Raw genomic sequence first — 26,208 nt, 5'->3', positions numbered from 1 at the left:
TGGCTTAACGAATGTTATACAGTGAAAATATGCTAACAATGTGTATGTGTATGCGAACGATAAAAAGGTTTGCGACTGCGTATGTATATACCTTTTATCCAGGGCCTGCGATGCCCCAGTGGCCTATTTCCTCTGTCCAGAATTCCAGTTCATCTAAAACTCTGTTGCCGAGAATCGAGATAAGGCGTAAAACGCTAATAGTATTAAATTGTTTAGTGTAACGTTTCGGGCTATTTAGACAGTTGGAACATAATAAATTAATAAATAAAAAAAGACATTTCGGTGAATTTTTTCAAGTATCCTGTATTGTTCACAATTCGACAATTGTTACGATTATGTTGTTTATGTTTACTTCCACAATTGCAAAAAAACAATACAATAATTTCGATTACTTTACTCTCCTCCTAAAATGGGTATATATAATAAATTGAAAATTTATTCAATAATATAAAATTGTTTAATAAATTAATCGCATATACACTACACAAAGTGCAAAAAACTAGTAGCAATCAACATACGTTGAAATTTGAGATACCTATTATTTTTTGGAAGAAAACTAGGTAAACGAATTAAACAAATTTTGATTTGATTGTGTTTGTTTAGGATAATTTTACACTCGTTCAGAATGATGGTTATAAGTCACGAAGATTAATTTACAAATTTTGAGCACGGCCCACAGTTGAGCATTCTGATCGCAGGCATGCGCATTGTGCTGACACCGGCCAAGCCGAGATGGTTGGACAATTATTCTCCGAATGGATATTTTATGTTATTTATTCGACAACAACTAACAGTCGTCTTCCAGGTGATTTTGAATTGATTTTGATTTTGCCCGCGGCGACTTAAAATCGCTCGGGTCGCACGTTTACTATATTTGGTCGGATACAAATACGGCGTCGAGTCGCAATCGAGGGGGGGAATTATTTTTCATTTTTCACGTTTGTTTTGTTGTAAATCGGTGAATGGCGACAATTAACGGTGTTATTGCCGCGAGGAAACGCAATTAAAAATAGCCGCTCGTCACACCTCCGATGTGTATTTGTACTTTTTGACGTTTCTCCGAATGGATGTGTCATGCGGCGCTATTTGAGGGCTGGACTTCAAAGTGAGTTTCTCCTACAATTCTCCGTTCTGACGTTTTTGCCAAAGGTCTTCGATCTGCCTTTAATCTCTAGATAAACTAGCATGCGATCGATGATGACGTTTGACGTTAATGTAAATATTTGTTACTTTATTAACCTTTAACAACTTTAACTTAACAATTAGAAGCTAATGTTAAAATATTTAATAAAACTATTCACATTTTTTGCTCTAAGACAAAATTTAATATTGATTCAAATTTCACATAGTCGAGCCTTAATTTATTAATTATTTCATTGTAAATCAGACTGAAATCAAAATCAAATCAGTGACATCTATTTCATTAATTATTATTCATTTTATATATATTTATAGTTAATCAATGATTTTATCTGATTATTCATTCGAGAGATTAGGAAAATCTAAGAAAACCTAATCTCCCAGATACGATAAAAACTGAAAAACACTATGCTCCATAGTCAGGTATGGGTTTTTTGTAATTAATTGATACAAGTATCCGTGAGTAACTAACGAAATAAAATATTGGAAATTTTATCAAGTCATTCAAATGGGCTTCATTCAGAAAACAGACTACAGTGGTAAAATCATTTTCTCAGGTGAAAGGGAGAGAAGGCTAATATAGAACCAATCGCGTTATTGTTTAGCTCTGCGTCTCTTTAGTGAAATATTATCCTTAAATTTGTATTTTTTCACTATGTTTTGTTAGCTCAACTTAAATTGTAATTTATCTTTGTTTTCTACTTTCAGATGTAAGCACGTAGCCATGGAACGCGTGCAGCCGAACAAAGTGGAACCACTGCCACCCGACAAAGAAGAGCTTTCGCAGTTTCGAGATCGTCTGACGCACGACCGCACTCATGATTCGACGATTGGCGTCACATATGAAAGGTTGCACCCCTCCGTTCCGGACATTGTCTTGCCGGCCACTTTTCTGGCGGTGACTCTGCTCGGAATTCTTTTCGTGTTGATAATTCTCATCATTTGGCTGCGGGCGCATTTATCATGCTCGTCGCCGAAAAAGCAGTATGACAAAAGCGGCCGGAACCCGGCCACGGAATGTCAGCTGTTGCGCATAATGGAGCCCAGTTCGACCAGTAGCCAGTTCAAGATCGTAGTCGACGACGTCGACGAGAACCGCAAAGAAGAAGTCGACGATTTTAAATTCAAACTGCCGAGCATCCTTAACGACACCGCTGATTTCAAATATATTGACGAATTGGACAGCATGAGGAACACGAGTCCGACGATATTGAAGATGAACAACAACGGAGGCAGCAGTCCGAAATTGCCGGAGACGGACGGAGGCGACGACTCCAAGAGAAGCGACACTAGCGGAAATTCCACTCCTAACGCGACGTCGAGGCCGAGAGCTTCCGAAGCCAAATTCGTGTTTCCGGACGAGAGCGTCAATCAGCCTAGGAGCAGCAGAGATAGTGATAGTAAATTCGGCAAGTTTAAAATAGCCTTAACCGAGCAACAGTGGATCATGCATAGGAAACCGCCTTTGGATTGGAGGGGATATAATATTAACGTACCGAGAGCGTTCAGCTTTTGCGATTCAGATCTGCGCAAAGATACGTCAGTGGGGGAAGGATCGTCGAGAAAATATAGCGCGACTAGATCGCCGTCGCTCGAAAAAGACGAGAGATCTCCGTGCTTTTTTAAGAACGAATCTCCTATGGACCGCTTGAGTGATTTGGCAGATATTAGGAATAGTAATTCGGGTAATTCGAGCCCGGTGGTGGAAGTGCGAGTGCAGCCTTTGACCACTGACGTACACAACGTTTTCGATAAAAACGCCGGTACGGTCAAAACCAAATCTTTAGAGCTTCACCATCAGCAGAGTTGCGAAGCTAAATCCGTATCGGAAAAGTTAACAGCTGTCAGGAAATTCGGTTCGTTGAACACCGGGCTTCGTATTTGCACCAAAAGCGAATCGACGAATCCGAGCGCTTGCACTGAAAAGATCGAAATGCAAAACTCTCCGCGTTTGGCCGAAAAGGAGAACAACCCTAGTCCTAGATTTAATTTTTCCCCTAGTTTTTTCGCCTCGCCCGATATGAAATCTCCCAAGTTTTTCGGCGGCTCCGAATCTAAATCCCCCAAATATTTCGCCGAAAATCAGAGCAGAAACGCTTCGCCGAAGGTTCTCGGCGCCGAGAAACCGCCGTCGCCTAGATTCGTCTATAGCGAACCGTACAAAACCACGCAAAGTCCTCTAATAATAGATCACGGCAACGGAAACTATTTCAGTTTTGATAAGAACGAATCTAGTTTGCACTGTAACGAAAATAAGAGCATAGGCGATAACAATAACAAGTTCGACAATCTCTTCGAAAGCAAAGAATCAAACGCCCGGGTAGATTCGATCGAATCGAGCGCTTCCAGTGAAAAGACCGATTCGGAAAAGGATCAGCAGTCGGAGGAGAGCTCGGAGGATATCTGCAGTAACGAATTAATATATAATCTAGACGCAAATGTAAATATAAATATAATTTCCAGCCTAGTTGGAGATGCGGACGAGAGCGGCGACGAAGACGTCACTCAAATCGCAGATAAGACTGATACTGAAGATCTTGCCAATTCGCCGGTTCAAACGGTGACGAGCGAAGACATTCAAGACAATCTAACTGTGACGTATCCCGGAGGTTCTAGTGCCAATTACCGCAGGCAACGGTTAAAATCTATATCGTTGGATTCGGACAACGCTAAGTTTATCGAACAGAACTTGGGTATTTCGATGGTTAAGCATTTGCGGCAAGAGAATATATACGATTCTTGCGAAGTGGAAAAAATCTCGTCGCCCGATCGCGAACACGAATACGTCGAGAAATTCACATCCAAAGATCAAGTCACGTATTTTAGTTTTAATAATAACGAACATCAGAGTTATTCTTCGTGCGTCAGCTCCGATGATACTTTAGACGATTATAAAGGCACAGCGGTCGACGAAACCGCGTCGTTAACGGATGTCGTCGATTCCGCAACTAATTATTTCACAGAGAACACTCCGATAATCGCTTTCAACGAAATGCAACCTAGATTTTCACCGAAAGAATTCGACACCGCCGACGACGGTGCGACTAAAGGTAATAAGAACAAGAGAAATTTAACTATAGATATCAGTAAACGCGACGCTGAACTCGAGAAAGAGCTGTCCGGATACGAATGCTTGGAATCGGGCGAGAAACGCATGACGCCGAAGACGCCGACTCTAAAGATCAAGGCGACGTCGTTAGATTCTTCGGAGACGCTAAATCTGTCGCTGCCTCAAACTAATACGCTTCAGGTCCCTCAAAATTCTATATCGGTTCCGAACACTCCCAAGAGACAGCTGAAAAGAGCGTTGACCCAAAAAGGAGGAAAACTCAAGGCTAGTCATTATGTATCCGGCAATTACGCCAGTAACCTGAACGAGATCGTGCCAAGGATATGTCAAGAGAATCAACAAGGAAGAAAGATTTACATGAACGTAAAATGCCCCTCGAGTTTCATAGATAGTGGCATATTTTTGAGAGAGAATCACGCGAATCTCATGCTGTTTCAAGCTTCGAAATTCCCCATGAGCAGAAACATCAACACTAATGCGACTAATTTCAATAGACGGATGGGTTCTTTCGACGAAAACATGGTCGATTATGCTAACAAGCAGCAACTTGCGCCTCAATCGTCAGAGAATAGATTAACCTTGCTTCAAAAGCCGTGCGATAGCAACATGTTGGGTTCTAATTTGTTAAACTTTAAACAAAACTTGAGCGTGTCCAGCACTAATTTGAAAACGCTACCCGAAGGTGTTCCTTCGAATGATTTTGATATAGAACCTGAAGGTAAACTGTCTAAAAAAACGCTACTTCAAAGGCGAGGCTCTAATCAGAGCTTAACCATCAACTTAGAAACGGCCGGATCCAGTTTGAAGTATTCGACTCTGTCCTTGCAAGGATCTAATCTATCACTCGCTAGTTTCGGCGCTTCGAATCACAGTTTGGCGAACATTAAGAACAGTGCTTCGAATTTTAGTTTGAACACCGATAACAGGCAAAAGAAGAACATCTTAGAGCGCAGGAATTCCAATACGTCTCTAACGCTCAATTTGGATTGTACGCCTCAGCACGGAAGAATGTACAGCAGCTCTCATTGCAACTTGCAAGGCTCGCATTACAATTTAATAAATCATGAAAATCAAAGTACGGGCGCGACCAAAAAATGTCTTCTGCAACGCAGAGGATCTAACACGAGCTTGACTCTGAACTTGCAGAGTTCCGGCTCGAATCTGAACAGATGCACGAGTAACAGTTCTTTAAATATACACAGCGAAACCAAAGTAGGAGAGAAAAAGGGGCTGCTGGAGAGGCGCAGCTCCAACACGTCTCTGACGCTTAATATTAGTGGTTCAAATGCACAATTTGATAATAACAGGGTCCTTAGTGTATCGAATTATAATTTAGAAGGCAGCGGGTTGAGCAGGTACAACAGCAACCAGAGCATAGATAATCAAAAGAAGGGATTGCTCGAGCGGAGGAGTTCGAATACGTCGTTAACGTTGAACATCAATCCGACTAACTATCAAGTTCAAGGATCGGACGTGCCGCGAGATTTAGAAATCGACGAATCGGTCTTACAGTCGAACATGAAAAATTTCAACGAAGGCGACGCTCATCACAAAGAGAAGCACAGAAAATCGCTCAGCACCGAGAATTTATTCTCAAAATCGTACAGATCCAAGATGTTCCAATGCAAAAACGTAGATAGCGTGTATTCGTTTGGCTCTCACGATAACTTATGGTCCAATTGTCGTCCGTCGGACTCTTTAGATAATATAGAAACCGGAGTGCAGAACTTGACGTATATATGCGGAGATCAAGAAAACGAGATTATATACGCGTTCGGCGATAGGCAACATATCGAAAACGCTGGGTTTCCAGCCGGCGGACCTATAAAGAATATAACGACCAAACCGTTGAGTCCGCATTCGACTTCCGCTGATTTTAAATTGTACCTAGCCAACATACAGCATCTGCAAAACGCTTCTAACGTATTGTCGAGGCAGCAGCTAAAAGATCTCAATTCTGTGTTTCAAGACGGGTATTCTAAGACCGAGTGTCCGTTGATGGCGAAGAGGGCGGTGGAGAATACCGAAATCGATAATATTAACGCTCAAATGAGGAGTCTGACGATCGATAAGAGTTCCTGCTCGAGCGATTGCAACGAAGGAGAGCATAATCCTCAGAGGCTTTTGCCCGAACCCGTTTTGCCTTTCTCCGAGTATCAGAAATCGTTGCTGAGGAATTTGCATCAAGAGTTTTGGGATCTGCCGACAAACTTCCAGGAGAAACCCATGGTTTTTGGCTCGCATCCGAAGAATAGGTACAAAACAATCCTGCCGAACGAACATTCCAGAGTTATTTTGAGGGCGGAGCCGGGAGAGAGCGATGAAGGATACATCAATGCCAATTATATTAAGGTATTTTTAGTTAATTATTTAGTTAAAAAATCTTGAATCTTTGAGTGGCATCTTGAGTCAGTCAATGATCGTTATGGACCAAATGAATTTGACTAAAATCAAACCGAAGCTTATTACATAAAAACCGGAATATCGATATTTTCATTGGCAACAAATTAAATGGTCAGAATTTAAATCAATTGAGTCAGAATAAAAATCATCTCGGTCAGAATTTTATTAACCCTTTGAGTAGCAAGTTAATTTGTTAGTATATACCTGGAAGTGAGTTAATATATATTTTTCTATAATTATTTTACTACTTTTTTGTATTAGTATGTTTTAATAATTTATTTTAACACTATTGTATTATTATATTTCGTTAATTTATTTTACATCTTTTTTTATATATTATTCAGATTTTGTGGATTTTTTTATATCAATTCAGAGGCTCTCAATATTTTTTATAAAATTAACATATAATAATTTTTGTTATGTTCATTTATTATCTTCTATGAAAATTATTAGTTTTGTATTAAATTATTTCTTTAGTTATATATGTAAATATATAACTATCAGGCGTACCTCAAAACAGTGAAAGATCGACCAGCGTATATGTACGGCATCCATGTCGTGTCATTATTATATTATTCAGGATCAGAATTAATATCAAATGATTAGAATAAAAATATAGGGCGATTATGTGAATTAAAAAAAATATTTTAACATTTATAAATATGCTTGAACATGTTGGGTAAGAGCGAATGTTGGTCAGAACATTGAACACCCCATAAATAATTCAACGAATCTATTTAATTGTATGTAGGACGCAGAGCGATAAATTATTTGAATATGGTGACACCTGTGGTCGTCACACACACTTCACTAACAAAAACAAAAATTGTATACAGTAAAATCTCTTTGTAACGAATATCGAAATAACGAAATTTTCAGTATAACGAATCTTCAATTTGTCGCCGAAAAACTTTTATACAAACTGTTTTCATTGTGACGAAGATTGATCTCAGTATAACGAAATATTTTGATCCGAATTTAAGAATGACGTTACAACTTGACACAATATTTTTCCTAATTCAATATGTCTGTCTGTATTTCTTCTTCCGTTTATTTTTTTCTCCTGAGAGATGACTTTGCTTAGTTTGTATTGTATTTTGGACATGACCTAATGAAAGTTCTATAACTATAATTAATTTTAGAACTTTCATTAGGTTAGGTATGGGTTTGAACAGCTGTTTTGCAACTGTCAAATTGCATTTCATATTCATTTTAAAGCAGCATATAATTTTATTAGCGCCTATCAGTTATATTATATTTTCGTCTCAAATGTCTCCACCTGCCCCCCCCCCCCCCTCCTTTTATGACATCCCTGACTATTGAGTTGTAACTTTTGCATACATTGAAACAAAACATGAAACTGAACTCTTGCTTACTTTAAAAGTAATAGCGATTTTCGAAGCTGTATAAAATATTATTCAAAAAAAGTTTTCCTGCTCTAGTTTCTCATATGCATTTCAATTTAGTTTTTAATAGATGTATTTCACAAAGACTTGATACTCTTTTGTTACAAAAATATTAAAAAAAACTAATTTAAATATATTTATAAAAAATGTTAATAAAAAACTAAAATATTCAAAAACCATGCAAACTAAAACTTCTTTAAAATTTCCATAGGGGTATGAGTCAGCTAAAAATTCTTACATCGCCACTCAAGGGCCGCTACAAAACACCATTTACGATTTTTGGTTGATGGTGTATCAAAATGGTTGCCAGTTCCACAAAGACGGATGCACAAAGACGAACGAAGAAAGACACTTTGGATCGCCGCAAGCGAGAACCAAAATCCAGCAAGAGTACACACCCAGAAAGTTCAAGGACAACAAAGAGATCAGTATTCAAAAGATCATAATGCTGACGAACATATTGGAGAACGGTCGACAAAAGTGCGAGAAGTATTTTCCCATGGAATTAAACGAAGAGATGGTCTTCAAAAGAGTATCGAACTCGAGTTATTCTTCCTCTTGCGGCGGAGGCGTGTTCTTCTCGGATATCGAACCTGAACCGATTGTGGAAATTGAAAATTTGGAAGACGTGAATACGTTCAGGGTGAAGAACGTCGGAATTATCAATAGAACGGGTTATACAATAAGGAAGTTGTTCGTCGAGTATAGAAATAAATACTTGAAAGATAACGCCGAAGAAAATATCAATTCGGATAGATTTAAAGTTTCCGTCACGGCACCGGACGATAAGAACGGTAAAGATATGAAAACCGATCATTTGATGGTGTATCATTATTGGTTCGACAATTGGGCCGATCATAAGTGCCCTAAGGACGTAACTGCATTATTGGATTTGAGCTTGGACGTGTTGCAGAATCGTTTGATCGATTTCGGCGATAAGCCCCGCTCGAAGATCGATTCCGATTTGGAGAATTCCTCGAGGGAGAGGCGATTGTCGGCTTTTCATACGGCTAAAGCTTTCTTCGACGAGGTCTCGAGGCAGCAAGATGAACACGTGCGCGGCAAAGTGCGGAAAAACTCTTTGGCGAGTAAGTTGGATCTACCGAAGCCGAAGCACGATCTACACAGACGGGAATCTACGGGTGCTATCGATTCTTGCAAGATCGTGACGAGCAAGTCGCTTTTTATGGAATCTAAGAACGAAGAAGCTAGGAAGAGGAGCGCCGATCGAGGAAAGCCGGACGTTTTGGTAGAAATGCCGCCGATGATCGTTCACTGTTCGGCGGGAATCGGCAGAACTGGATGTTTAATCGCAGTACTGAACGGCATTAAGCAGATGAAGGTCGACGAGAAGGTCGATATCTTAGGTATAGTGTGCAATATGAGGCTGAATCGGGGCGGGATGGTGCAAAACTCTGAACAATACGAACTGATACATAAAGTTTTGTGCTTGTACGAAGATCTCGGATTGCCGGACGTCGATTAGATCAGTGTTAACGACTTGTGAAAGTCGTGCATCGTTACTTAAAATATCTACCATCGTGACATTTTTTAATTTATTATACGTCTTGTTAAAACTTCTGAAATGAATGTGAAAATTTTAAGATTTTTTGAACAGTTTTATATAAAATTTTATTATATGTAATCCAACGTTACCTAAACTGAAATTGGGGAAATATACATAGATGCCCGTCTATGGACCAAGTGTATTGTTTTGTTTCAATTTCACCGTTGAAACTCATAACGATTATAATTTTATCCTGAAATGTTAGTACAAATATATTACCAATAAACCTGCGCTATTATTGTTAGTTGTCATCTATTGATTTATGTATTTACATATAAGTTATTTATTACAATTTGTTTTTCTCTCTCTTTGATTTATGATTGTTTTTTATTTTATAATTAGTTTATGTATGTATACAAAGTGGGTCGTGTAAGATTGATTTTTTGGCTCACTGTGTATTTTATAAATATTATTTATTAAAGAAATGATTGGGAGAAGCATGAAATGTTGATATCCACTGTCGTTTAAAATCGAAAATTCATTCCATTTGATCGTTTCAAAACATTGAACATTGTCAAATTAAAAAATTATATATATATATATGTATACTGTGTGATTAATCGTATTGTACATATAAATCTTAAGACTTATATAAACAAATATATATATATATATATACATAAGGTTTATTATTGAATTTTTTTGTATGAGTAATGCGCGTGAGAGCGTTTTTTTAAACTTTGATATAATCATGACATTAAAAAGTATGTAAATGTTTTTATCATGGTGAAAGTTCCATAGGTTTATTTATTATCGATTCTTTGATGTGTTTTTCCTCGGTGTAATGTTTTTTGATTAAAAATAAAAACATGTATTACATAACGTTATCGAAAAAAAGGACACGTATTTATAATTATTATATACGTGTCGATGATTGTGCGTGTGTATATATACATATTTATATATATACATGTGTATTTTTTATTGTAATATTTATCGTAAATTTTACTATCATATATTATAAACTTGTATAATTAAATGATAACACCAAAATATTTCTATAATAACTATTTTGTCTTAGTGCGTAAGAGAAAATATTGTATGTATTTTTCTTTGTATAATAAAAAAAACAGTATTAGATAAATAAAAACCGTTTTAAAGTTTATTTTGTATTTATTTCACGCTGCGATTCTTTTATATAGAAAATATGATATCATAAAAATGATAATGCCAAATTGTCCACAATTTAGTTTGAATAAGAAAATCAAGTAAGTAAAGTTTGTATCCGGTCATCAGTTAATTTTTTTTAATATTTGTAATAAATCGGGTTAAGGATAAAAATTACTACCCGTAGTGAAGATGGAGTAATACTGCAAATTTGTTTACGTGAGATACGCGAGTATTTGCGAAACATTTTGTAAAGATATAAATATGGACAGCAGACTTATATCTACCAAAAATACCGTTATTGTCGAATGAAGTGGACCAGCTGACAGAAAATTTGCTGTTCTGGATTAGGGAAGAGTGACGCCCTTTGATGAATAAAATTAATTTATACGGGTCGTTGAGGTGGGGAGAGATACAGCGAAAAATATCTCCAGGCAACTGAAATCCAGATCTGGGGCTGCTCCATATATTCCGGAAATGAAGGTATCCACTTCATCGACAGAATAGTGAAGACGGTGGATTATAAAGGTGGTAGAAAAATTGTCCTAAATGTGTATTATATATAAAAATAAGCAATAATTCGGTGATCTGTTTCGTTTTGTGGGGGCCCACTTATTTATATAATATATATACAAATTTACTACGGCCAAACCTTAGCGGCACTCTGGTAACACTGGCGTGACGAAGGAGTTGGGGGGAATCACACTTTCTTGGCGAACTTGGGCGGGCTCGTAACGGCCGGTGCTGCCTCGTGCAGCTACGTATTAAACCATATGTAAATGTAACTATATCTTAATAAAATACTACTGCAGCAGCTCAATCTGTATTTAATTACCACCCGTCATTACCGCCACCAAAGTTTATTCTTATATTGTAATGTAGGTATTTGTTAATTATACCGCGAACCGAATCATCTGTTTGTAAACAAATAGTCTTACCGATACATTTTTATTAAACATATGAATTCACTGCTAATATATATATGGGATATAATGGTTTTTTAGGACCAGATAACTACCGTAATTTTGCTAATCATGTCAACATGACTTGCTCTAAAAATAGATCCTGTAAATATCTCGTTAGCCAGCGTGATTTGACATATTGTTTCAAAATGGCGGCTATTAATTTTTTTAAAGAACTCCATTACAAAAACGCTTCAAAAAATAAAGAGAAAGCAAAATTGAAATAAAATATTTTTTGTTAGATATAACGATTTTTGTGACTGCAATAATTGCCGTAGTTTTAGTCGAATTTCCATAAAGCTTTAAATATCTCGATTAAATTAGTTAGCTTGATCAGCCATGCTGTTTCAAAATGGCGGAAATTCAAAAAATTAATTCGTAACACGATTCAAAAAGTAAATAGGTAAAAATTGTCATATATGTACATAATAAATATTAAAATAAGATAAAAAAACTTTTTTTACACATTTTTATATATAGAAATTTACAAGACAGAATTTTATAAATTTCTTTTCGATTTTTTAACGGGCTCATCAGACGTTTTACTTTTTTCGGCTTTCGATGTCTGCGTTTTATATTGACAATCAATAAGTTTGCGAAGAATGTTCAAATCATCTGATTTTATACACTTTCTAATAATCTTGAAGAACTCCATATAATGATGCAGATTATGTCTGTTAAAAAAAATCAACTGTGACTGTATTTTTCTAAAAATATAATACGGTAATTGTAATACTAACATCATAAGCAATACGCCTGCCAACATTTCTTTTGTGTTGAGAAGATGATTTATATATGCTTTGGTGTATTTCTGACACGTCAAGCACGCACAGTTATTTACTATTGGATTGAAATCTTCAACGTACCTAAAAAAATAAATATCAATATAATTTATTTTATATTTTATATATAATATATCTATTATATATTAAAAATTTACAAATACTTTTTATAATTCAAATCTATTTCATATTGATCGCAAGCCTCGACTGATTCTTCAATGTTTTTACTGATATCCAACGAAAATATTAAAGCCGATCCTCTCTCGGTAACTGTATAAGGCATGCTCGAATCAAATAGATCGCAACCGGCTGATACGAGATCGATCAATGTTACGGCGTTCCAACAGCCATATACCATGCAAGGCTTATCTTTTGGAAGCTTAGCCTAAATTAAAAATATGATTAATTTTAATCAACATTTTAATATTTTTGTATCATAAACTAAAGTAAAATCAATGGTAGTTGACATATTCGACAATGATGACTAAATTCCTTGCTTTGAGTTTTGAAACATTTTCGAGCTACTCATCCGTCTTCTTAATATGCTGTCATTTTACGTTGATCTGTTTAATGTCCACTATGTGGAGCTAGTCCGATATGTATCGTTTGATTTAAGTATTTTATAATAATTTTTAAAATTGAATACATTACATTACCAAAAGTGTCAACTAGGTTTTTAATAATTATTTGAGTTAAGCTCCTATTACATATCTATATAATAACGCATACTAACGATCACTGTTTCTACAAGTGTTTTTATCGAATCATATTGTACATTTTCTAAATTGGGATAATCACAATCAAATCCATCTAAAACAAAACCATTGATATCTTCGATATTCTTCAAAACATGATTTGTTAACGTTTCGCGTTGTCTCATGCAATGTCCACCTCCAATCACAGCTATAAAAACATATATATTTAGCAACACAAAATAATATAGACATAACTCATCAAACATTACCATAAATCAAGGAATGGTTTTTCAAATCAGTGTTCTTATGACGCTCCAAACATTCGTCGAACATCACGATACTTCTGTCTGCCGATTTAGACACGCGTTTTTTAGAGCTATCTTTATTCAAGCACGAGTCGCTTAGAACTTCGTATATGTCCGGCTTGTTAATCTCCACAGTATCCATATACATTTTAGCATCGTAAAGCTTCTTTCCCATTCTGGTCCATAATGGCATTATGTATTTTTCCATAGGCGATTGAGGCACGCTAACGCTTGGGTCTTGAAAAGTCATCATCGTAGGAAAGTCCGAAATTCCGGCGAACTCACCAATTCCTTTCCCTTGCACTTCAATTCCTTTCTGCATTTGAGACGTTGTCAATAGAGGTATTTGAAATATGTACTTTTCTTTTGTGATCATCTCTAATACTTCGCGAGTTATGTGAGGTACACTAGCGCCCTGATACATAATAAGTTAATTCAAGTACTAAGAATCAATAAAATTAATATTTGGATACCTTAGTGTGGAGTAATAATGCAGGAGTGGGCAATTCTAAGCCTAAACGTTGTATGTAAATAGATCGAATCGGTCTCATTTTGTAAACAACTAACAATGTGATAATGTTAGGTTATGTTGCTAAAATAAATGTCAGATCTGACGTTTGGCTAAGGTTTTAATGCATAAAATAGTGTCCATGATTTAATTGCATTTTTATTTATATAAATAATGTCGATTCATAATAAAAACATATTTATTGATAATGAAATTACAATTATTATTATTGACAAATTAAGCAATACCATTAAAATTTTCATAAAATAACCTCATCTCTGTCACATTTATATGGTTAAATATCTTTAAACTAATTTGCCAAAAGCAAAAGTGTTTTTACTTAGCCTTTCCCTTTTTGTGCCCAATAAATCCAAACGTTACTGTGTTGTGTAGTATATACATATGCAAAAAAAGTGATTTAAAATCAGAATATATATATAAATATCGCTTAAACTATTCATAGTTGCGGTCAACATGTAATAATAATTGAAATTTATTGCTGAAAATATAAAAAAATATCGGCTGAACAGCATAAATAGCCGAATCGACAGCTTTAAATGAAGGCCCGAGAGTTACTGGTCTGCACCTGTACCAGGCCCGGTCGGTGAGTTATTTTCCTTTTCGTTGCCTGCATGTTAAGTAAAGAGAGTGAGTTATAGATAAGACCGTTGTCCCGCACACGTGACACGTGTTATCAAGGTGTCATTCGAGGGGCTACAAATCATGTAATATTTTTAACACCAATTTATACAAAAGTATGTACATATATACAAAAAATATATTGAACAAGATATTCAAATTTATATGTATTTACTAATTTTATGTATCAACACAGTTACAATAACAAAATGAACAGGAAAAACTTCATACAAATGACGTATTTATATCTATAAATATTAATGTTTTTATTTTTCGCAATCTGAACACGAAATGCATTTGTTTTATTTTCTGTGGGCTTTACACACAGTTTTTTGACAAATGTGACAATTCAGTATACTCATTTACTGTATTGTAAGGGTCAAATCTGCAATTCTTCGATAGTGATCGGTACACTGTGCACTTGTTGTTACGACCTCGTGCAAACTATTTGAAATATCTGTTGTAACAATAGTTACGGATGATATTTGTTGATAATATGATCCGTATCAAAGGAGTTTTGCTGTTGTTTATGAAATTTTACCGTACTATTTTTTTTTATAATATTCTGTTGTTTTTTCCATTTCGGATACTTTTCAGTTCAAAACAAATACGCATTGATTGTAGCTTTATATAACGTCTCCATAAATACATGAATGCCATCGTCTTGTCGACCTTATCTGCGCTTATAAATAAAGCAAACATTTCGCTAGTTGTATTAACTAGTGCGCTAGCTAACACAACTATTAGGTCGAATTTTTCACTAACAATATTACAATGCCAACGTCTTTACAATGATGGTGGTAATAATCTTCATGCAAAATCATGTTTTCATCTTCGCAGCGACGTCATTTTAGCTTTTCCAAGGGGGCAAGGGAGGAGCAAAAGTTGGCCAGATAGTGGTTGTTTTTTAATATTTCTATCGCATTAAGATTCATAGTATTTCATTTAGTGAGATGCACTTTTCCGGTCAAATTCAAGGGGGTGCACGTTTAGAGTCCACGTAAATAGCAATACAATCGCTCTGTCGTCGCAGTGGAAACGCTCGGTTACCCAGTACACTTTTTATAACATTATATGATTTACGTTCGTTACTGAACGTTCCCAATGCGATGGCATCGACATGATTTTATTGCTTTTGACGTAAATTTTTGACTTCTGAAAAGTGATAACACATCACAGAGAAGGAAAGGCTAATAAAAATATATTATTGAATGGCGTATATAAACCTCGTTACGGCCAAAACAGTAACACTGATAACAAACGTCAAATGTCAAATACTGGAAAAATAAATACTATTCGACACAGAAATGTTTGGGTTTCCAGCTAAAGACGTTTGCGGTGATGATCGATGGAACAGTATGGTAATACGTTTATCCTAAATTATCATAATATTTAATATTTAGCATGATAATTCACCTTTATAATCTTTAAGCACAACAGGTATAAAAACGAATGTGCTGACATTATAAAATGCGACATACTTCTGATAGGCGATTCAATTGTACAGCAACTAACACTCACTAAGTTTTACGATGAATACTTACAGAAAGGTATTATTTTTTATCGTATTTGTTGATATTCATATTTTAGGTTATGTTTACATTTTTAGGTAAGAGTGTATATAACGCAGGCATAGGCGGCGATTTAATTGAAAACGTTATATGGAGGATAGAAGATGGAGATTGGATTGAAAAATTGAATCCTACAGTTGTATGTATTATATAATTGTTGATGTTCATTTTATTACGGTGACCAGACGTACTTCTCAAACAAAAACGTCCAAGCTCTCACATTGCCTTTTGTCATCTGATATGTATAGGTTTTTCATCAGGAACAAATTTATTTATAGGTTGTGTTGTTTGTCGGGACAAATAATAGGCAAACGTCGCCTGAAAGAAGAGTCAAACTGTTGGATTATACTATTAGTGTTTTAAAGATGAAGTTGAATTCGTGCCATATAGTCGTTCCGGTATGTTTTTTTTTTATCTTTTTGATTACCTTAAAATTTGATTAGTATCTTCTTCCGAGGGGCGAATTACCGAATCTATTACGGGAAAGGAACAAGATGACGAATGATATTTTCAAAGAAAAATATATGGATAAAGAAAAGTCTGATAAAATATATTTAGTAGACATGGAAAGAGATAAGATCATAAGTAAGTTTACTTTAAAGATAAGAATCGTTCGATTGTGTAATTTATTTTATTTTTATCAGGTAAGGATGGACTAATTTCACATACGATAATGCACGACTATCTTCATTTAACCGAAGAAGGTTATCGATTGACTTGGAATCACACGTTCAATTTGTGCGATCGAATACTGGAAATAAGTAAATAAAACAGTAATAATTTGCAAAATACATCTATTTGTTATTAAACATTACAAAATAAAATGCACCGTTTATTGGTAAAATTGCACAGTTAAAAAATAAAACATTTCCACCTTTTTAACATTTATATATTCATTTTTCGACCTCAAAGGCAAAAAACAACAAAAAAAATCATATATACGCAAAACCGATTCGATTCATTAGCAATTTATACGACCAGCTTTCAACAATAGGACGGATCATTATCGACAGGCACCTGAATCACATTACATTTAATATATCATAGAAGAGAAATAAAATGTTCATTGTCTTAAAAAAAATCTATAAAAAAATACTGGCATCCGTTGGTTAAACAATAAACTAAATATACATAATGCACTATTATATCTACTAATAAACAATATTACACACAACCAAATATTGATTGGAAAAATGCTCATTCAATTCAAAACAATAATGCGTCATGATTGAATCTAATCAATATTCCGTCAAAGGTTTACGTAAATATAAATATAATCGACATATTTACATAAATAATTCACATATGAATTTTGTTCATATAGCATAAACATATATACACAAAAAATTGAATCGTTTAGGAATGCGACACGTAATTGTATAATTTTGTTAATGTCATTTCCGTTTTAATTAATGCATTGGCACGTTAATATTTGGCTTATTTTATAAACCGTTTATAATATTACGCAAGTGTTGCGTTATAATAAATTAAAAAATCATTAGTAACTCGTTTGTGACGTTGGATATATGTATAAATATACCATTGAAGACTAATTGACTAATATAATCACTAAGGTTAAGTTTTTACGCCACATTTATATTGACAAACGTAGTTTCTTTTCAAAATAAATAATAACGCGCATGTTCAATTCTGCTGCAATTGAGCAAAAATTAGGTTTGTTTAATACTATTTACAATTGTCGTTTACTAAAATTTAAAAATTCTCAAGTTTTATAACAATCTACAACAAAACATGATAGGTAAAACATAAATTTATATAAAAATTGAGCGTATTGTCTTTTTTCTAGTATAATTCAGTACTGTACAATCTATGTATAAAAATAATTATTATAACATAAACATGGATATATAAAACTTGAGAATCAATATATATGCACTTTTTCACAAAATAAAATTTATTACGCAATTTGACATATAAAAGGTTTACGTCAATAGTTGATAAGAAAAGAAACGAGAAAACTAGATGAAAATTAATAACAAATGTAAAAAGCAGAACTTCTAAAAATATTATGATTTTTCTATCTTAATCTATCAATAATAACTGAGATGGGCTGGCAATTACGCAGTGGATAAAACACCTTGTTATAATCATATACCTTATAAGATAATAGTTAACCACTACACTTTGCTTCCGCAAACTCAGATTTTTAAAAGCGTTTTTCTGTTTTTTTCTTTACTCGCAATCTAAACCTTCTTTTAAGATCAAGTCTGATGAAAACAACACAGTCAATCGATAGAAAAAAAAAAATAGCGACTGTCAAACTGCCAGTTTTTCTTCTATTAATTGTTATGATACAACACCATATTATGAATTAACAAATACCATTTAATTAACAAACAAATTCAGTTCTACTTGAAAATAATAAAATATAAGAACTAATATTTTTCCATAAAATAAATAAAATATATTTAAAAAAACTATAGATCACCAGTATCTCATCATTATGAAGGATGAGATAATAAAATCACTGTTCTGAGTGGTACTCCTATAAAAAATACATTTCCCTTAAAAATTTGCTATTTTGCTGTTTATTCGCTGGGTTATTATAAAGTGTATATAACCTATTAGCAATAGGTCCGAGTCAATTCATTATGCCATTGCTTTGTTTCGCCGCTTGTTCAGCAGAGCGTTGTTGCTCTGGTCGAGGGTTTTGATTTGAACCTGTAAAATGAAATTGTTTCAAATATAAAAGATAAGTAAGGAAAAATAGTTTTTATAGTGAATGTTTGGTTTATGCTACAACCTGAATTACCTGATCATAGTCGACTCTCATGGTTGCCAGGGAGCGTGTCATTTCATCCTGCACTTCGCCCCATGCGTCCATGCTCTCACGGAGCAGTCGACCGGTATGGAGAGGAGTTTGTGGGACTTGTCGATGAGCGCTCACCCATCTGCTGTTCATAACCTAATAAAATAAAATTGCAATTTAACATAATCCATAAGTTACTGTCTTTTTTATTGATACACTGAAGGGGGACGATTAAATTTGACCAAACGAGTCAAGCTTTGTGCAACACGTCCATTAACCCTTTGAACGCGGAAAGCGACTAAAGTCGCCCAATTGATTTTTTATCTCTTTACGCAAAAATCAGTTAAAAAAATGCTTTTCAAGAAAAACTTTTTTTTGTGAATAAACATTAAATATCATTTTAAATGAATAAAAATTAAAAAATCAGAACATTTAAACAGAGTATCAAGGTAAAATTTGCATTTTTCAAAAAAAAAAAAAAAAAACAATAAAATATTATTTTTGATAACGCCTTCAAAGGGTTAAATACCAGATTGAAATCGATTTGAAAAACTGGGACAGAAAAACTATTTTTTTAAATCATATTTTATATCTGGTTTGGTTTGAAATAGATTATGTATTAAAATTTTTTAAAGGGAATTAACCTCTTAACCAGGCATTGCGCCTAGAGGCGTCATAATTTTATGACGGGTTAATTTAACTTTTCAATTTAAATTCGACAAATTAACTGTCTGTTCAGAATCAACCTTTATTTAATCACGTAATAAGGAACTGTCCGGTTAAGAGGTTAAAAATAATTAATACAAAAATCCATAAATTGATTAACTTTGTAATATATGTATATTTAAATGAATATCTTTTTAAATTTTGTGATGATAAAAATGATGTTAATTCACTATTATATCATTTTGTTATTATCTGATAGTCTCCATTCAAATACTCCTTAACCGCTTCTCGGTTACAGTACTGTTTTAGAAATTACTCAAAAACTTCTTGCACGGACCCACCCTTTCCTATGCAGCATAAAAATATGCAATTTGTAGCTTTAAACTGTCAGCATTTCCACAGAGCATCACAGTGAGCTTTAAATCCAAGAAAAGTCTTTTACTCACGAGTATATTCATGTTGTTTTTTTTCAATTTTTAAGAGAAAGAACGAAAGAGCAGTTTTTTGATCTTGATATTCAAATCCATTGCTTCAGTCATTGCTGGCTATGTAAGTTGCAGCTTTCTTTGTATTTCCTGTTTTTTAAAAACTATCTTGGCTTACATAAAAATAGCTAAGTACATTCACGGGGTGTTCACAATATTCTGACCAACGCTCGCTTGCACCTAACCTGTCCAACAGTCAAGAAATTTATTGCCCATTTATATTTATAAATATTATATTTTCTTTCAGTTTGAATACTTTGACCAATATTCTTATATCAAAAGTCCACAGTAATATCGGTAAGGATAGCATCATATTTTTAAAACAGTGTAATATCCAGATGCAACGCCCGTACGTAATTTTTTTTCCGTTTATTTCCTTCTGAGTGAAATATTTTGGACTTGACCTAAGGAAAGTTTAAAACTATAATTAGTTTTAGAACTTTTATTAGGTTAGGTTTGGGTTTGAACAGAAAATAGACGTTTTGCAACTGTCGAATAGTTTCATAGACATTTAAGAACAGCATATAATTTCACTTGTGCCAATCAGTTAAATTATATTTTGGCTAGTAAAAATATATATCTACTGGTGAAAATGTATTTGGACTTCATTGCAAAATACACATTCACTGTAACATTTATACATCGCATGTAAATACAAAATAATAGGTATATAAATATATACATATGTAAAGTTGAAATCATATAATTTTACTAGTACATGTCAGAATATTATATTTTCACTGGTAAAAATAACGGTAAAATTGTATTTTGATATTTCAGTGAAATTATTTTCGGAATAGATGATTGTTTTCTTTAGATTTTTTGAGGGATAACCTGAGAATTTCAGGTTTAGAAGTAGAGACGATTTTTTCAGGGGGAGGGGCAAATGTTTTTTTTTTAATATTTCGATGATTTTTTAAAGGATTACCTGAGAATTTTTTAGTTTAGAGAAAGAGACGTCATTTCAACTTTTTTTAATATTTATATTTCATTAAGATTCATAGTATTTAATTAATAATTAATACCCTCATCTGCCCCCCCCTCAAATGATGTCCCTGTCAACAGTATCTACTGCGTCACCAATTCGACAAACTAGTGTATCTTACAACTCAAAATCAAAAATATTTATCAGATAAGAATATATCATGCTTCGTACATTTTAGAATGTTATTCAATTTTGATTCAAATTTAACATATTTCTGTCGAGTCATCTAAATCTAAGTAGTTTTGGTTTAGATTTACCAGAGATCGGGGATTAGAGCCAGTCAAGTTTTTGCTGTGGTAGGATGTAAGCGATTATCACAAGGCCTATGTTCTAGAGTCTGACGCCGGGGCTTTGCCCTTGGATAGCACCGCTGATGCTTCGCCTTTAACTGATGCATGGTTCGGAAACATAGACTTTTACTAAAGAAATTTAAAATAACAAAGGGCCATAAAGGACTACAAAAAAATAAAAAGTAAGTTGCATGACAAATTTCAAGTTGGACATAAAAATGTCCGAAGACCGTGGACATTGTTAATTGTGTTAAATGAAGCTTGGATAGCTTATTGCGTATACATCTTATAAGACGATTACATTTGTGGTAATATGTAACAGTTTGTTTAAGAACCTGTTGTATTGTAGGCCTGTCCGATGGGTTCACCGACAGCATGTTCTTGATAAGGCTTTTGGCTTCTTTGGAGACGTTGGACCATTCCGGATCGGGAAAATCATACTGACCCAATCTGATTCTCTTCTTCATCCCGGGTGATATCGCCAGTCCGTGATTCGAATAAAACGGCGGGAAGCCACACAGCAATATATACATCACCACTCCTAAAGACCATATATCGCAAGACTTATCGTACTTATCTGGTCCCAATACCTGTATCAAAAATGTAAGAAACATTAGTACTTATCTTGTAAAAAAATATAAAGAGCACATACTTCTGGAGCGACGTAATATGGGGTGTAGCATGGAGTTTGCAGTGTATCGGCGGTGCTGTGGGTCTCTTTGGCGAATCCAAAGTCGGTGAGTTTCAGCAGAGAGTTGGACTCTGTGTTTGTGAAGAGTAGATTTTCGGGTTTAATGTCACGATGAGCGATGTTAGACTCGTGTAGATATTTAACGGCCACACATATGGAATGTACAATCTGAAAAATATCATCAAATCTACTAATAACTGTGGTGTCCGAAGGATTTTTATTATTATTGTAAAACTTTCTTCTAAATATAAACATGTAAAATCTTTGCAGCATATAAAAATCAGTGCATAATTAAAGTTAGCATAAAATAAAAAAGACAATTCTTATCAATGAGCAATGGTTCTCAGCTACTTCCTGTCAATATATGACGAGTTGAACACCTAGTTAAATAATAATGAATAATGAAGATGTACTCACGTGTGATATCATATCATATTCGGAGAATTATAAATTCGTAGAAATTACTGCAGCTCACATGTTTAAATTTGTTTTACAATTTTACATAAGCGAAATAAGGTTTCAAGCTTTAATATATAAATGTAGTTTCGAGGTAATTTTTATAATCAATAAAGTTTATTAATAGAGATAGAAATTATTTCTTTGGTTGCCTTTGCAATTAAAAATCATTTACGTAAATACATAGTGTTTTAAATATCCGTTAACGTTAAATTTATAAATGACGCAAAAGTGCATCATCGGTCTGTAACGTGTTAAGTGGTTTCAAATATTTAATCAGGCTTTCAATATTATATGAGTTATTTTGATTATGAGATTCGTTTGATCTAATAGTCCAGTAATTTCAACTAAATTGTAGACAATGTGACACATTTATACTTAGACTAGTAAGTTCAAAAATCTATGTGTGAAGATCATAAAGATTTCAAATGTGAAGTCAATGGTTTAACTGATCTAGTCTTTGAAATATGGAAATAAAAAATTTACAAAATATTCATTAACTTTTTGATTGCTGGAATACGATTTATAGTATTTTGCTACTTTTGCCAGGAATTGCCGGATTTAAATAGTCATCCCAAAAGGGTCGGTAAGCAAGGAGTTAGGAAGTGTTAACACTATACAGGCTGCTGAAAACGAAGGTATTCTTGCATTATTATTAAAAAATGTTTGCGATGTACACAAAATTCGTCAATAAATATAAATTTATAATAGTAATAATATTTTTTTCAAATTGTTTAATTTAAAACTCAATAGGTTGGACATTCGTATTAACCCTTTGAGTAGTGAGTTAATTTATATACATTTTTTGTATACATCTGGAAGTGTGTTACGTCATTATTTATTCATTATTTTAAATTGCATTTATAGTAAATTATAGAAAAAAATCAGTGATTCTCAACGTTTTATTGCTTTGATTTATCTTAGTAGTTTTTTGTATTAGTATTAACGCTCGATAATTTATTTGACATATTTTTTATATATTATTTGGCTATTGTGGATTTTTATATCAATTCAGAGGCTCTCAATATTTTTTATAAAATTATTATAAAATATTTTTTGTTTTGTTTATTTAATTTACTGGTATTATTTTCTACACAAAAAATTTATATTAAATCAAATTTTAAAAAATATTAGTTTTTTTCTTGTTATATTTGTAAACATATTTTAGTGAAGGATTGACCCTATAGCGATATAATTATTAAAATAGATATCACTGATTTCAGTCTGGCGTCTCACTATTTAATTACTGGTTGTTGATTGTGTTTACACTGTTGCAATAAAAGATTTACTATAAATAAATTATGTTTACTTCTGCAGCCTGTCTTTTTAACTCTTCTATTATTAAATTTCGTTAATTTATTTTACATATTTTTTATATATTATTCGGCTTTTATGGGTTCTCAATATTTTTTATAAAATTAATATAAAATATTTTTTATGTTAATTTATTTGCTCCCCCCCCCCGTCAATTCAATACTAATAATGTAAATGTGGCTGATGATATTTTTTTTTATGAAAAAAATTTACTTTATTGTGAAAATAATATGTTTGTAAGTGATAATAATAGAGAAATCGAGGCATTACGGGAGCGTATTACATTAAATAACATGCATTTTTCTGGCCAAATTCAAGGAGAACCTGTTTAGTCCACACTGCTTTTTATAACAATATTATGACTTACAATGAGTGAGAATCAAATTTTGACCAATAGTAGGGCGCAAAAAACAATTATCCCTTCTCAGAAGTTGAAATTTTATTGCTGTTGATGTGGATAATTGTTTTTGCGCCCTCCTATTGACCAAAATCTGGTTTGAATAAACTTTGACCAATACTCCCATATTAGAAGTCCGTAGTAATAAAGGATAGCTTGTGATTACACTGCTGCAATAGATTTACTATAAATAAATTATGTTTACTTCTGCAGCCTGTCTTTCGGTGAAGGCGCCGTCTTGGTGATCCTGAATCTTCTGGAACAACTCGCCGCCTTCCATGCATTCCATCACGACGAGTAAGCACTTGGCGCCGCCATATGTGTTATCGTAAACATCGACGATCTATAGCAGTAGTCATAATATTATTGTACAGCTTAGAATGTTGATTTAAAATATGAAATTGATTAAAATTATTACCGCAACGACGTGGACGCATCCGCTAGCTCTCCAATGTAATTCGACTTCTCGCCGAGCTTTCACGCTGTCGCGCAACACTTTTAAAGCTCGTTTGACGCCCGTTCTTTTATCGACGCATTCCACAACCTTAAAATAAAAGCGATTGATAATTATCGGACATGAAACAAAAGTTAAATGGAGTTTTAATAGTGTTTAGAACGAGTATAGAACCAATAATCAAAGTTAGATTTGGGGATAATATTATTGTAATAAACATAAAAGAGAAATTAATCAATTTTAATCGTCAGTTTATTGAAGCGTGAATCATAAAATGGCCTTCAGCGATTTCCTTAATGAAATGTGATGAAAGGCCAAACAGTTTAGTAATAACAAAGTTAGTCAAAATCAAGGTGAATGTAATTATTATTAAAAAAATAATACTTTTACAATTTAAAAATTATATCTGGCATCAGGCTATGAATCATAATTTGAACCCTGCAATTGACTTAAACAACATTTTACAATGTTTACAAAAATGGAACGTTTTAATGAAACTCTTGTGGTCAACGTTTAATAAATAAATAAAATTCCAAAAATACTTTTTACATGTGTTATCTTTTAAATCTCATTTAAATAATTAGAACATACAATGAGACAGCAGTGTTTTTGTTTGATTAGAATTTGAAACCAGAGAAAAATGGTCGATTACATAATTCTATATAAAATTATTATTATCAATTAATGTTAAAAAAATACTTATTGTATGCATATTGATTATTATCATGTCTTAACGTTTATATTTTATTTTATTTAATTTTTCTAAACATGGAAGTATTATTGTGATAAAATAAAAATAAAAAAATTAATTTAAAATAAAATACATTAAAGTTAAATTGATTAATATTATTTACATCACAGTATTTTTTTAATTTCGACTCATATTTATGAAGTTTAAATGTTCACAAAACTTTAAGACTAAAATAAATCCTAATAGCAGTAAGATTTTTGTATGTTTGGCGTGCTGACATACTAGTTTTTGTTTGCAGGTCTTTTAGATAACACTCGGCGAGTTAAAAGCGTGAATAGACTAGTTTGTGAATCACGAAATAAATACTTAGTTATTCTCTGAATTGATAAAAATTGGTCATATAACACTAAAATATAAACCTTCAGCTGCAACAATACTGTATTGATTAGCCAAACTCCACCGGAAGGAAATCGGTGGTCACATTGCACAAGCCACAGTTGGAGCATATTGCACAAATTGTGATCGCAGTAGTAGTGAGTTTAGCAGTCAGTAGTGCGATCACGCGAAGGTCTGTCACGAGGACCATGGTGACAGAAGGCGTCGATATAGTGAGTCATCGTCGGTACCTTTCCGTTGATGCCGAGGCCCAGCACCGTCTGCGAGATTTCGTAGTCTTGGACGATGTGGTTGGTGCGGATGGAAGACATCGTCTAGCATACGTAGAACGAACACCGACCCAGACGAGAGCCGAACCGTCCGCTCGGCTGTTTTCCTCTAATTGTGTTGCCACGCGTGAAAAACTTACGTCGCGCATGACAGTTGTACTCGTACCTAGATTTTTTATATTCATAATT

The 26,208-nt window shown here is 33.8% G+C and overlaps 4 protein-coding genes across 6 annotated transcripts; 2 read left to right on the top strand and 2 right to left on the bottom strand.

Annotated features, from left to right (window-relative positions):
- Positions 1–675: 675 nt before the first annotated feature.
- PTP-ER (Protein tyrosine phosphatase-ERK/Enhancer of Ras1) lies at positions 676–9,617 on the top strand. Of its 2 annotated transcripts, none has more exons than XM_088186668.1 (3): positions 676–805; positions 1,849–6,562; positions 8,231–9,617. In XM_088186668.1, the coding sequence occupies exons 2-3, from the start codon at positions 1,865–1,867 to the stop codon at positions 9,503–9,505; spliced, it is 5,973 nt and encodes a 1,990-aa protein (XP_088042794.1). In that variant the 5' UTR covers positions 676–805; positions 1,849–1,864; the 3' UTR covers positions 9,506–9,617. The 2 variants fall into 2 exon arrangements, with proteins under 2 accessions (XP_088042794.1, XP_088042784.1); XM_088186658.1 differs by lacking the exon at positions 676–805 and adding an exon at positions 871–1,105.
- A 1,062-nt stretch (positions 9,618–10,679) lies between these two features.
- Positions 10,680–14,073, bottom strand: LOC148238321 (queuine tRNA-ribosyltransferase accessory subunit 2). The gene is made up of 6 exons (XM_088186683.1): positions 13,911–14,073; positions 13,402–13,852; positions 13,171–13,340; positions 12,602–12,822; positions 12,396–12,521; positions 10,680–12,329 (listed from the first exon to the last, which is right to left on the bottom strand). The coding sequence occupies exons 1-6, from the start codon at positions 13,986–13,988 to the stop codon at positions 12,155–12,157; spliced, it is 1,221 nt and encodes a 406-aa protein (XP_088042809.1). The 5' UTR covers positions 13,989–14,073; the 3' UTR covers positions 10,680–12,154.
- Positions 14,074–15,800: 1,727 nt separating this feature from the next.
- LOC148238320 (platelet-activating factor acetylhydrolase IB subunit alpha2-like) lies at positions 15,801–17,037 on the top strand. 2 transcript variants are annotated; one of them, XM_088201776.1, is made up of 6 exons: positions 15,801–15,945; positions 16,017–16,134; positions 16,194–16,294; positions 16,434–16,553; positions 16,599–16,740; positions 16,800–17,037. In XM_088201776.1, the coding sequence occupies exons 1-6, from the start codon at positions 15,892–15,894 to the stop codon at positions 16,922–16,924; spliced, it is 660 nt and encodes a 219-aa protein (XP_088057902.1). In that variant the 5' UTR covers positions 15,801–15,891; the 3' UTR covers positions 16,925–17,037. The 2 variants fall into 2 exon arrangements, with proteins under 2 accessions (XP_088057902.1, XP_088057908.1); XM_088201782.1 differs by having other exon boundaries at positions 15,807–15,945; positions 16,025–16,134.
- MAPk-Ak2 (MAP kinase-activated protein kinase 2) lies at positions 16,933–26,130 on the bottom strand. The gene is made up of 7 exons (XM_088201765.1): positions 25,981–26,130; positions 24,628–24,753; positions 24,415–24,552; positions 22,004–22,210; positions 21,687–21,941; positions 18,929–19,081; positions 16,933–18,837 (listed from the first exon to the last, which is right to left on the bottom strand). Exons 1-7 carry the CDS (start codon positions 26,059–26,061, stop codon positions 18,766–18,768), a joined length of 1,032 nt encoding a protein of 343 aa, XP_088057891.1. The 5' UTR covers positions 26,062–26,130; the 3' UTR covers positions 16,933–18,765.
- Between the last annotated feature and the right edge of the window lie 78 nt (positions 26,131–26,208).

Source organism: Plectrocnemia conspersa, unplaced genomic scaffold, assembly GCF_051122295.1.
Source record: "Plectrocnemia conspersa isolate PC_06_02 unplaced genomic scaffold, ASM5112229v1 ptg000001l, whole genome shotgun sequence".
NCBI lineage: Eukaryota > Metazoa > Arthropoda > Insecta > Trichoptera > Polycentropodidae > Plectrocnemia > Plectrocnemia conspersa.
This window is presented reverse-complemented; position numbering and strand designations above follow the sequence as displayed.